The sequence below is a fragment of the Loxodonta africana genome, chromosome 10, assembly GCF_030014295.1.
Source record: "Loxodonta africana isolate mLoxAfr1 chromosome 10, mLoxAfr1.hap2, whole genome shotgun sequence".
In the NCBI taxonomy this organism is placed as follows: Eukaryota; Metazoa; Chordata; class Mammalia; order Proboscidea; family Elephantidae; genus Loxodonta; species Loxodonta africana.
Genome location: NC_087351.1, coordinates 73,732,922 through 73,745,987, shown reverse-complemented (window position 1 = coordinate 73,745,987; position 13,066 = coordinate 73,732,922). Strand labels below are relative to the sequence as shown.

At 38.4% G+C, this 13,066-nt stretch overlaps 1 protein-coding gene and 1 long non-coding RNA gene across 2 annotated transcripts in view; one reads left to right on the top strand and one right to left on the bottom strand.

The window, feature by feature from the left end:
- LOC135232610 (uncharacterized) overlaps positions 1–9,500 on the top strand; it is a 36,093-nt gene extending 26,593 nt beyond the window's left edge. The window contains exon 2 of the long non-coding RNA XR_010323173.1: positions 4,241–9,500. This is a non-coding gene — a long non-coding RNA (uncharacterized LOC135232610). The remainder of the gene's footprint in view (positions 1–4,240) is intronic.
- The window catches only part of HIF1A (hypoxia inducible factor 1 subunit alpha), a 52,138-nt gene that overhangs the window by 23,047 nt on the left and 16,025 nt on the right, over positions 1–13,066 (bottom strand). The window contains exons 2-4 of the mRNA XM_010588680.3: positions 4,270–4,460; positions 3,529–3,674; positions 3,360–3,444 (exon numbers count right to left, since the gene is read on the bottom strand). Of these exons, the coding sequence (XP_010586982.2) occupies positions 3,360–3,444; positions 3,529–3,674; positions 4,270–4,460 (422 nt within the window). The remainder of the gene's footprint in view (positions 1–3,359; positions 3,445–3,528; positions 3,675–4,269; positions 4,461–13,066) is intronic.

The following is a 13,066-nucleotide window of genomic DNA, read 5'->3' as shown; positions in this document are numbered from 1 at the left end:
GCTGAGCCAATACCAGTAGTAGGAATGAAAATAAGGGTGGCAGAAGAAAAATGAAGAGGTAGAATCTATACAAACTTAAAAACTGATGGAAATAAGGGAGGAAAGAAATCCAAAAAGATCTGGAGATTTGAAGGCTAGTATACTGAAAGAAAAGTGTTAATATGAAAAATAAACAAAGGTAAGTTTAAATTTAGGCATGGTTAACTAGAAATGCTGGACTCTTGAGGAAGATGTTCATACCCATATTTAATAATGGAACTAGGAAAGTTGAGGGCAGTCCCGGTGTTGATGCAAGTTATTTGGGTCTACTTAAACAAGGACTGAATTTGCCTTCTCTGGAATTATTCCAGTGTGGACTTTATAAAGAAGCCACAAGAACCATACCAGTCTTGGTGATGGGAGTAGGTACATGTGTGGTGGTGCTGGCAATAGAGACCCACACATAAACTCCTTGAGGTATTTCCAGTCCTTCATAATCTGAACTTGAGCTGGACTGACCTCTGGAAGCCCAAGGCCTTTAAATGTAGGCACCCAGATAAATGTAAAAAAAAAAAAAAGTAATTGAAAAGTACTAGCATTTTCCTAATGAAAAAACATATTAAGAGAAATAAATTTTAAGTTTTCTAAAAATAAATGACATTTTGTAGTAATTTAAAAAAGTCTAAAGCATCTTTTTAGAATTTAAATGAAAGAATAAAATGACTATGTTGTGTAAACACACTTAGTGTATCATTAAAATGTGACACTTTGCAGCAGCCCCTCTTTAAGTGAAAATCTGCAGTTTAGTTTCCCAGCAAAACATCAAAAATCCATTACCTACATTAGAAATTATTTTTAAAAATGTTCATGTGCTATTAAAAGAGAACATTTTGGTTCAAAACATGCATTTAAACCATATTAAGTAGGCTATATCTAATTTAGAATACATTAACATTATTACCCAATCAAAAAAGACTTCCTAATATCCATCCATTTATTGTCTAGCCCAAGAGCCAGTAAACTATGGCCTGTGGGCTAAATCTTTATTCATAGGACTGAATGGCTGGCTCACAAAGCCCTTTACAGGATAAGTTTGCATAAAGCCTAACAATTTATGAAACATCAAAAAGGTTAAAATGTCAATAAGAATCTTATTTTCTAAAGTAGGAACTGAAAATTTCTAGACATGAACTGCCTGTTTAGTTGTACTAACTGCAAAATAAGGAAGGTAATCCTGTAATATGAAGAGTTCTAAAGTAATTTAATAAACTAAAAAGCACTGTTCTTTCATTTAATAAAAAGTCAATTAAGTAACAGATGAAAAATAAACTCCGTAAGTTAAAATTTTTTTCCTTTTCAAATAGATCAAGATAATGTACACCATTGTCTGTTTTTATTACATGTGTCTACTTTTCTCAAAAGTTGCTCTCTCTCTTGAGCTGAAAAATACCTCACCTTTGCAGCATCCTCATCTACTTAGAAAGTCCTGAGCTACAGGAAGCACTGAGTAGCCAGTACACGCCTTAAAGTCTAAACACTGAAATTCATATAGTAAATTCGTTGGCAACCCACTTAAGTCACTGCTCAGAGTGTATTTACTTATCTTTTATATCGAATTATAATTAAGTACAAACTGCCTTTGTTTTCCAAGTTCACAATAAATACACAGTATGAAATTAAAAAAAAAGAAGAGAGCTCCTACTGACAGGGTACGAAATGTCAGCAAAATGTAGTGATAGTCCAGTAACATGAAAAGAGCTCTAAATACTAATGTGTGAATTCTGGAGCCCCTCCACTTGAGTTCAACCCAGGCTCTGCCCCTTATAAACCAAGTAATCTTGGGCAAGTTACCCGAAAATTCTCTGTGCCTCAGTTTCTTCATCTGTAACACAGAAACAGTAACAATAGCTTTACAGGGTTTATATGAGGAATAAAGGAGGGAAGGCATATAAAATGCAGAGAATAGTGCCCTGGCTCAGAGTAATCTCTCTATAACCCATTGCTGTTAGAGCTGATCCAACTCATAGCAATCCTATAGGACAGAGTAGAACTGCCCCATAGGGTTTCCAAGGCTGTAATCTTTACAGAAGCAGGCTGCTATGTCTTTCTCCCACGAACAGCTGGTGGATTTGAATTGCTAACCTTTTGGTTAGCAGCCAAGTGCTTCAACCACTGCACCACCAGGGCTCCTTAATCTCTCCATAGAAGTTTTAGCTGTTTCATTATAAATGAGATGTAATGAAAATGAAAACCATAAAAAATTATTCAAGAACTACTGTAAACTTCAGATTTTTTAATACAGAAGCAAACAAACTTACATACTTAAATTGGAGACCAGCAAAGTACAGCTGCAGAGCATAATAACAAGTTTTCATCATGGTAACTTTCAGTTGGGAAAGGTTACATTATGATCAGTATGCTCTGTGTAAGAAGGCACAGTGTGAAAAGCCTTTTATTTGTTAAATAAAATTTATTCATAATTCAAGAGGTATTTTCCAAAAATCTCAGAACATCTGATTACTTGAAAAAATTAGCAGTTATTATACTCTTTAAAGGAGCCCTAGTTGCACAGTGGTTAAAGCACTCGGCCACTAGCCAAAAGGTTGATGGCTGGAACCTACCAGCTGCCCCCTAGGAGAAGGATGTGGCAGACTGTTTCCATAAAGGTTTGCAGCCTTGGAAACCCTATGGGGCAGTTCTGCTGTGTCCTATAAGGTTGCTGTGAGTCAGAATCGATGCAAGCCCAACGGGTTAGGGTTTTATGGTATACTTTTTAAGTTCTGGTGAACTTACTCACTCCCCTTGCCCTTAGGCCTTTAGAAAGGTTGCACCCAAACTAGCACCTCAACTTTAATTATCTGCCTAAAATCCTCATACCTGTCATCTGTACCATGATTTTCCCTTGCCTTAAAGTTGCATTTTAATTTTTGATTCCTTTGGCCCTAATTTTTATTTATTTTTATCTTTTATTTTATATATGTTTTTCTCTCTGGGTGGCGCAACTGGTTAAGTGCCTGACTACTAGCTGAAAGGTTGGCTGTTCAAAACCACCCATAAACACATCAAAAGACAGGCCTGGTGATCTGCTTTGAAAAGCTCACAGCCTTGAAAACCCTGTGAAGCAATTCTACTCTGCACACACGGGGTCACCACGAGTCAGAACTGACTCAACGGCAACTAACAATAACATAGAATTAGGTGGGCTTTTACGAAATACCTGAAAATTAGAACAACATAGTTTTAACAAAGAATAGAAGAACATTTAATTAAACATGAAGTTTTGCCTTAAGCTAGTACAATAGCAGAATTTATAAACTGGTTAACAGTATCTGATTATATAAAACAACTTGTTATATTAAATCAAAGAGTACACTTCTCACCATTTCTGTGGGTAAGCATTTCTCTCATTTCCTCATGGTCACACGGATGAGTAAAATCAAACACACTGTGTCCAGTTAATTCAAACTGTAAACACATTTTAAAAAATTAGATCTATGTCATAAAATCAGAAAAACATACAGACGAACTCTTTATATGTGGGTATTCTACCTGAGTTAATCCCATGTATTTGTTCACGTTATCAGAAATGTAAATCATGTCACCATCATCTGTGAGAACCATAACAAAACCATCTAGAGCTTTCAGATAAAAGCAATTCATCTGTGCCTTCATTTCATCTTCAATATCCAAATCACCTAAAAGGGTACAAGAATAGGAAAATAATTAGCTAAAAAGCTATACAATAGTGACATACAGATGTTTTATAAAGTTTTCCCTAGATTTTGATAAATACAGCATCTATTTTATTCTGTACAATTTAATTTTCCCCCTCCCCTGTCCCTTGTAACACAGAACAGTCAAAGCCAGAGGCTGGAAAGACTAAAATTAGAATTGACAGCTGCTTTTCATGATTATTTAAAGTGATGCAGCAAGGAACGCTATTGAGAAAGAAAGAAGAGTCATGTTATTAAAAGGAAGATAGGTAGGTAGGAAAGTAGGTAGGGCAGGAGAAAAAGAAAAAGCCAACATTTAAAAAATTCCTGAGTGAAGCTTTAAAAGCAGGTAATAAAAAGTTATTAAAGAAGAATTCAGAACATATTTAAGGGAATAAAGCAAAACAATCTACAATGTAAAGAGGAAGATGATTTCAAAGTAACAAAAATGAAGCTTGGTAAAAATTTTAGAAATACTTTTAATGGGGTATACAAAACTCAAAACATTTTAACCATCTTCTAAAAAAATTTCTAATTCTCATTTTCAGGTCTATTAAATCCTTGTAAAACAACTCACCAGCATCTAGAAGTTTCCTCACACGCAAGTAGCTAATGGTAAGCCTCATAACAGAAGCTTTATCAAGATGCGAGCTGACATTATGGGGAAGAGGCAACTGATGAGCAAGCTCATAAAAAACTTCAGACTCTTTACTTCGCCGAGACCTGGCTGCATCTCGAGACTTTTCTTTTCGGCGTTCAGAACTAATCCTATACAACAACAAAAAAAAAGGGAGAAAAATGTATATGTTAGGGACTCTCACAAGAAGTCCAAGATCAAGCTTTAAACCTGTCTGAAGCAGGTATTTCTTCCAGGCCATGCCAAATTGTAAAGTATGTTTTAATTTTAGCCAAAAAAAAAAAAAAACCTTTAAGCTGTATATGAAAGCCATTCAAAAGTAGTCTCAATGTACAGAAACCATGATTAAGTCTAGAGAAACTATCTAAAGTTGTACGTAACAACTTGAAAACAGTCAGTTGTTAAGCAGATAAAATATTAGCTACAAATAGATTTGCCCAGTATTTTTTTTTTCTTCTTTTCACTCTAGCACCTTCTGACACTCTACCCTACCGTATGAGCAATACTATGAGCTATAGGCATTTATATTAACAGCTATGATAAGCTACCTTTTTCAGGTTGCCTACTCCCTTAGCTCACCACCCATCTGTTAGTTTGCTTTTTTGCTATGATGCTTGAAGCTCTGCTTAGGTTGGAAGTAACTACACAATGGCCACAAAAATGGACTAAAACATGCCAGTGATCAAGCAACATTTCCTTATGTTGTATACAGGGTCACAATGCATCAGAGCCGACCTGAAGGCAAGTAACAACAACAACACTCCCTTAGCAATCCCTTATCTCTTACTGGCACAACAGTATACCAAGTAAACGCAGGATGTGGCACAATACTAAGAGTTTAAAGGAACAGGCTGGCAAAGATTAATAAAGATGTCAATATAATAATATATCTTGAGAGGCCTCTGCTAAGAATAAATAAAGTGTCATGGATTGAATTGTGTCCCCCCCAAATTATGTCAACTTGGCTAGACCATGATTCCCAGTGTTGTGTGGTTATCCTCTGTTTTGTGATCTAATGTAATTATGTGCTGTAAATCCTGGCCTCTATGCCTGTGGTTACAGTCCTATTTGGGAGTGAGTTGTGTTATGTTAATGAGGCATGATTAAGTTATGTTAATGAGGATTACTGTGGCACCACCTTGCGTGAGTCACACCTTTTATCTTACAAGAGATAAAGGGAAAGAGAAGCAAGCAAGCAGAGAGAGGGACCTCACTGCCACTAAGAAAAAAGGGCCAAAAGTGAAGTGTGTCCTTTGAATGAGAGGTCCCAGTGCTGAGAACCTCCTAGACCCAGGGGAAGGTTGATGCCAAGACACATGGAGATCTCCAAGGAACGCTGGACCCACAAATGCTGACGGGAGACAAGGAACTTCCCTGAGAACCAGCAGAGGGAGACAGCCTTCTCCTAGAGATGGCGCCCTGAATTCAGACTTCTAGCCACCTAAACTGTGAGAGAATAAATTTGTTAAAGCCACCCACTTGCGGTGCTTCTGTTATAGCAGAACTAAATAACTAAGAAAGATTATCACAACTCATAACCAAGCAGAGCTGTCCTCTTTAGGTTAACTGCCTAGCAAAATCTATTCCACCTAGCCCTGTTGAAGGTAAACAAGGCTAAAGCTGGCAAATCTGTAGATTATTTTCTGTCCTTAGTTTCTGTGTCACGTGGAACTCTCAATCCCACTTCTGACACCAACTATGAGGATAATAACATAAATCAAATCCCCACTTTCTCACTTATCTGTTCAGTTCTGACACCAGCCGCCCATGCAACCCTTCTTCCTCTAACCCTAGCCAACACAGAGCTAGGTCAGATCTCATGAGTTAAAGAATACAGTCCTCCAGGTTCAGACTGCCAAGCAGGCCAAAGACCTCAGACGCCAGCTGCAAGTTTGGGAGTCCACTCAACACCCTCACTTCTGATCTGCTGGCTCCCGCTACTCTCTTGGGTTCAATAATTTGCTAAAAAAAAAACTTAAACAACTCATGGAAAGTACTATACTTACAATTAAAACTTTACTAAAATCTATACAAAGCAGGATCAGCATAAGGAAAAGGGTGCGTCACCCTCCTGAGGGTGGATGTCTTTGCCAACCAGGAAGCTAATGGTGATTTGATGTCCTGAGCTTTTACTGGGAGTTCTTCATTACATAATGCAAACTCCAGTCCCTTTCCCTTGAGGTTAGTCGGTATCATGAGGTGATCTCGAGGCATCCTAAGATGGGGCTCTCTGGCCTGTCCACCATGAGGTTAATAATCAGGAGTTAAGTCCCTCTGGCCTGGCTAGTTTCTACCTCAGACTCCACTATAACCTGTCAGGTCTGGAGTCCTTATCGAAATTCCAAGGTTCTAGGAATTATCTTTCAGGAGCCAAGGACACAGACCAAATTACTTTGGGCAAAGTTAAATTCTAAAACCTCACAAAACCTCACAGCTTCTTTAATAATTGTTGTTTATTAAAACCTACTATATGCCAAACGCTATATTGTATAAGGTACCAAGTTCTCTCATAACAACTTCTGGATTAAATGTTATACCTATTTTATAGACAAGGAAACTGGAATTCAGAAGATTAATTAACATGTTGGTAGTCACACAGCTAGTTAGTTATGCAGTGGATGGAATTTGAACCCAGGTCTTTTTTACATCAAAATCTTTGCTCTTCCACAGTGCTTTATCTTCTTAATGAAAATGCTAAGACATTGCTGCAAGAAACCAAAAGAGACCTACATAAGTGGAAAAACGTACCTTGCTCACGGATAGGAACTTAATATTGTAAAAATGTCTAATCTACCAAAAGCAATCTGTAGATTTAATGCAATTCCAATCCAAATGCCAATGACATTTTTTAATGAGATGGAGAAACAAATCACCAACTTCATATGGAAGGGAAAGAGGCCCCAGATAAGTAAAGCATTACTGCAAAAGAACAACAAAGTGGGACGCCTCACTCTACCTGATTTTAGAACCTATTATACCCCTACAGTAGTCAAAATGGCCTGGTACCGGTACGACAGATACATAGACCAATGGAACAAAATTGAGAATCCAGACATAAATCCATCCACATATGAGCAGCTGATATTTGACAAAAGCCCAAAGTCAGTTAAAAGGGGAAAAGACAGTTTTGTTAACAAATGGTGCTGGCATAACCGGATATCCACTTGCAAAAAACTGAAACAAGACCCATACCTCACACCATGTACAAAAACTAATTCAAAATGGATCAAAGACCTAAAAATAAAATCTAAAACAATAAAGATCATGGAAGAAAAAATAGGGACAATGCTAGGAGCCCTAATACATGGCATAAACAGTCTACAAAACATTACTAACAATGCAAAAGAGAAACCAGGTAACTGGGAGCTCCTAAAAATCAAACACCTATGCTCATTCAAAGACTTCACCAATAGTGTAAAAAGATTACCTACAGAATGGGAAAAAGTTTTTAGCTATGATATTTCTGATCAGCATCTGATCTCTAAACTCTACATGATACGACAAAAACTCAACTACAAAAAGATAAATAACCCAGTTAAAAAACGGGCAAAGGATATGAACAGACACTTCACTAAAGAAGACATTTGGGTGGCTAACAGATACATGAGGAAATGTTCATGACCATTACTCATTAGAGAAATGCAAATCGAAACTATAATGAGATTCCATCTCACTCCAACAAGGCTGGTATTAATCCAAAAAACACAAAAAAATAAATGTTGGAGAGGCTGTGCAGAGACTGAAACACTTATACACTGCTGTTGGGAATGTAAAATGGTACAACCAGTTTGGAAATCGATTTGGCACTTCCTTAAAAAGCTAGAAACAGAACTACCACACGATCCAGCAATCCCACTCCTTGGAATATATCCTAGAGAAATAAGAGCCTTTACATGAACAGATATATGCATACCCATGTTCACTGCAGCACTGTTTACAATAGCAAAAAGATGGAAGCAACCAAGGTGCCCGTCAACAAATGAATGGATAAATTATGGTATATTCACACAATGGAATATCACGCATCAATAAAGAACAATGATGAATCCGTGAAACATTTCATAACATGGAAGAATCTGGAAGCCATTATGCTAAGTGAAATTAGTCAGCTGCAAAAGGACAAATAATGTATAAGACCACTATTATAGGAGCTCGAGAAATAGTTTAAACAGAGAAGAGGATATTCTTTGATGGTTACAAGAGGGGGGAGGGAGGAAGGGAGGGAGAGAGGTTTTCACTAATTAGATAGTAGATTAGAACTATTTTAGGTGAAGGGAAAGACAACACACAATACAGGAGAGGTCAGCACAGTTGGACTAAACCAAAAGCAAAGAAGTTTCCTGAATAAACTGAACGTTTCAAAGGCCAGCATAGCAGGTTGGGGGTTTGGGGACCATGCTTTCAGGGGACATCTAAGTCAACTGGCATAATAAACTCTATTAAGAAAACATTCTACATCCCACTTTGGCGAGTGGCATATGGGGTCTTAAACACTAGAAAGCAGCCATCTAAGATGCATCAATTGGTCTCAACCCACCTGGATCAAAGGAGAATGAAGAATGCCAAAGACAGGCTAATTACAAGCCCAAGAGACAGAGAGGGCCACATAACCAGAGACTGTATCAACCTGAGACCAGAAGAACTCGATGGTACCCAGCTATAACCGATGACTGTCCTGACAGGGAACACAACAGAGAACCCCTGAGGGAGCAGGGGAGCAGTGGGATGCAGACCCCAAATTCTCATAAAAAGACCAGACTTAATGGTCTGACTGAGACTAGAATGACCCCAGAGGTCATGGCCCCCACACCTTCTCTTAGCCCAAGACAGGAACCATTCCTAAAGCTAACTCTTCAGACAGGGATTGGACTGGACTATGAGATAGACAAGGATACTTATGAAGAATGAGCTTCTTGGATCAAGTAGACACATGAGACTATGTTGGCCATCTCTTGTCTGAAGGGTAGATGAGAGGGGAGAGAGGGTCAGAGGCTGGCTGAACAGACATGAAAAGAGAGTGGAGGGAGGGAGTGTGCTGTCTCATTAGGGGGAGAGCAATTAGGAGTACAAAGCAAGGTGTTTATAAATTTTTGTATGAGAGTGACTTGATTTGTAAACTTTCACTTAAAGCACAATAAAAAATAAAAAATGAAAAAAAAAAAAAAACAGAACATGCTGCTGCTCCCTCAAATACTCAGCTGCTCTTCTATGCCATTTAGTTGAATCCTGTTAAATCATTTATATATTAAATGTTGAAAACAGCTGCTACCTTTTATTGAGCACTTAACAATATGGGAAGAAATTTGACTAACTTCACTTAATCCCTATTATATCCTATAAATGAAGTACATAATTGGTCTCCTCCACCTCAAATCTCTCCTCCCTTGAAATGATCTTTTGCAAAGCTGTAAGGTTCAATCATGGAAACAACATACTCAAGTAACAGGCAGGGGTTCTCAGTGTATGCTCCATTATATTGTAATAATAATGAGTGAACACCTAACAGCTGTATTGTGTCAATAGTGATAATGTAGTGTTAGCACTTAAGTTTGTGATTTCTTCCAGTGTTTTATTCCTTATTGTCAATTCTACCAAAGATCTAATAAATACCTTATTCTGCTTCCATCTAGTTCATTAGACCACTTAAACCACCTGAAGTTATTTTGGTGAAATGTAAGGTGCGAATCTGAATTATTTTTTTCCCTACATGCCATAAAGAGCCCTGGCGGTGCAGTGGTTAAGAGCTAGGCTGCTAAACAAAAGGCTGGCAGTTTGAACCCACCAGCCACTCCTTGGAAACTCTCTGGGGGCGGTTTCTACTCTGTCCTGTAGGGTTGCTATGAGTCGGAATCAACTTGACAGCAACGGGTTTTATATATTGAACACCTAAACCCTTTTAAAAATTCTTTTCCCGACTTAAAATAAATTCTTACTGTAACATTAGGCTTTCACTTATTTTGCATATTTTCAAGATAATTCTGTTCAACTAACCTATTTTTCAAGCTATTTTTGTTACGTATTTTATACAGTTAAAATAATAACTAAAATTTCTGGCAAGGCTCACCACTAATTGCCACTTTTCTTTTATTAGATATTGTTTGTATGGTGAGGTCCTAAAAGTAAAACCAATCTGCATACCAACTCCAGGAGATCTGGCTAGTCGTAAGCCAGTTGCCAAGATACCTAATCATATAAAGCACCATGAAGGAAAAGATAATGTTTTCCCTCTAACATTTACTGAGCACTTACAGTGCTTTCCATATATTCCAAACCAAAACCAAACCCAATGTCAAGTCAATTCTGATTCATAGTGACCCTACAGGACAGAGCAGAACTGCCCCATATGGTTTCCAAGGCTGTAATCTTTGTGGAAGCAGACTACCACATCATTTTCCCACAGAGGGGATGGTGGGTTGAGTCCAGGACCTTTTGGTTCACAGCCGAGCACTTAACCAGTGCGCCACTAGGGTTCTTTTTCCATATATTAGCATTTTAGCTCCTTTAATTCTCGTTAACAACTCTCTAAAAAAAAAAAAAAAAACCAAACCCACTGCCATCTAGTCGATTCCGACTCATAACTGTAAAGAACAAACATACTAGATGGGGAGTGGCCTCCCTGAACCTCAGAATAACATGAACTGTTCCTTTATTCAAGAAATACTCATTTTTCCAAAAACAACAACAACAAAAACATGTTCATTCAATAAATACTTATCAAGTATCTACCAAGTACCATGTACTGTGCTAGGTCATAGGAACATTGTGAAAAACACAATAGTCCTCATGGAGATTAGTCTGCCTCCCACTTTGTCTACTGAAAGTCATCTAATGCTGTATTCCCAAATGCTGGTCTGATTACTTGGGGAGCTTCAACATTTCAAATTCCTAGGCCCCACTTTTGTAAACTCTGATTCAGTAGATCTGAGGCCAGGCCCAGAAACCTGGGTTTTCAAAAACTCCCCAGAGATTCAGATGATACACAGTGAGGTTTGAAAACCACTGACTGAAACTAGTCTTCCATGTTACTTTGCTGTAGTTTTTTCCTCAAGTTACCACCCAATGATCCTTCCAAATATATATCTGTACTATGTCCTGCTTAAAATGCAATTGAATGTACGTAAGACAGTCTAATTATTTTGAAACGATGCCATAGTTTCCTGCCCATCTCTTCCATATCCTCATTATTTGCCACACTCTTCATATTCTTCAGCCACACTGCAATTACTCAAAAGCACCATAATGTTTCACTCCTCTCTGGCTTGCTCACTCCACTCTCCCTGTCTAGGGTTTAAAAAAAAAAACAAAACCTATCTAGGGTACTCTTCCCAACATGTGGCTTGGAAAATTTATATGTGAAATTTCAAAACTCCCTCATGAATCACTTTGCCTTTTTTTTTCCCCCCTGCCTTCAAAAGCTCCTCCTCTCTCCTAGAACTGACTATTCTGATTACTTGCTCCAAGGAGACCTGGTGGTGTAGTGGTTAAGAGCTCAGCAGCTAACCAAAAAGTCAGCAGTTCAAATTCACCAGCTGCTCCTTGGAAACCCTTTGGGGCAGTTCTACTCTCTCCTGTGGGGTTGTTAGGAGCTGGAGCTGGAGCTGACTCGATGGTACCTCACAGTGACAACATCTTTCTCTAAAACCCTTGATGTTTCTTGGGGGCAGGAAACTGCCTCATTTATCTTTGTATTTTTAGTAAGGATGTACATAAATTTGATTTTGGCTTTAGTATTTGGCCCAAATCTATTTGACTTTGATTTCAGTCTATGGAAGATTAACTGTCCCTACAACATTGTTTTTGGGATCCCTGAATTTGTGCTTTATCAGTGCTCTTGTAATCCTACAGGTTACAATCCTAACTATCCAGTATAACAATGTCAGTGATATGAACAAGGCATACTATTTGGATTTACTGTGATTATCTGGGTATTCACTTTCAAATATGAATACTAGACATAAATATGAGTGAAAATCTACTTATGTTCGTCTTCCTGCTATCACATTTGTCTGCTTACAGTCTATTCCTATAATGTTGTTAGTAACCATTGAGTCAATTCCAACTCATGGCGACTCCATGTGTGCAGAGTACTACTGCATCATAGGGTTTTCAAGGCTGCGACCTTTCAGAAGCAGATCATGAGGCCTGACTTCTGAAGTGCCTCTGGGTGGGTCTGAACCGCGAACCTTTTGCTTAACAGTTGAGCTCTTAACTGTTTACGCTACCCAGGGATTTCTATAATAGCTGTTAGGTATTATACTGCCAGAGTAATACCTTTAATAGGAAAGTCAGGTCATATTACTCTTCTACTTAACAACGGTTTTTGTCTCATTCAGAATAAAAGTCAAAGTCCTTATTATAGCACAGAAGGGCCTTAGTGATCTGGCCCCACTACCTCTTTGACCTCATTTCTTATCACCGTGCTCCCCCTTAAAGCAACTGACTGCTAACCGAAAGGTTGGCAGTTCAAAACCACCTGTGGCTCCACGGGAGAGATTTGGCAGTCTTCTTCCGCAGATATTGACAGCCTTGGAAACCCTAGGGGGCGCTATGAGTCAGAATTGACTTGACGGCAGTGGGTTTGGTTTTGGTTTGCTCCCCTTGCTTACTCTGCTCCCACCACACTGTTCTCTTTGTTCCTTAAACACTTCGGGCACACTCCTTTCTTACAGCCTTCACACTCATTTCCTCTGCCTGCACGGCAGCGCTCCCAGGTTATCTCCCTGGCTTGCTTCCTCAC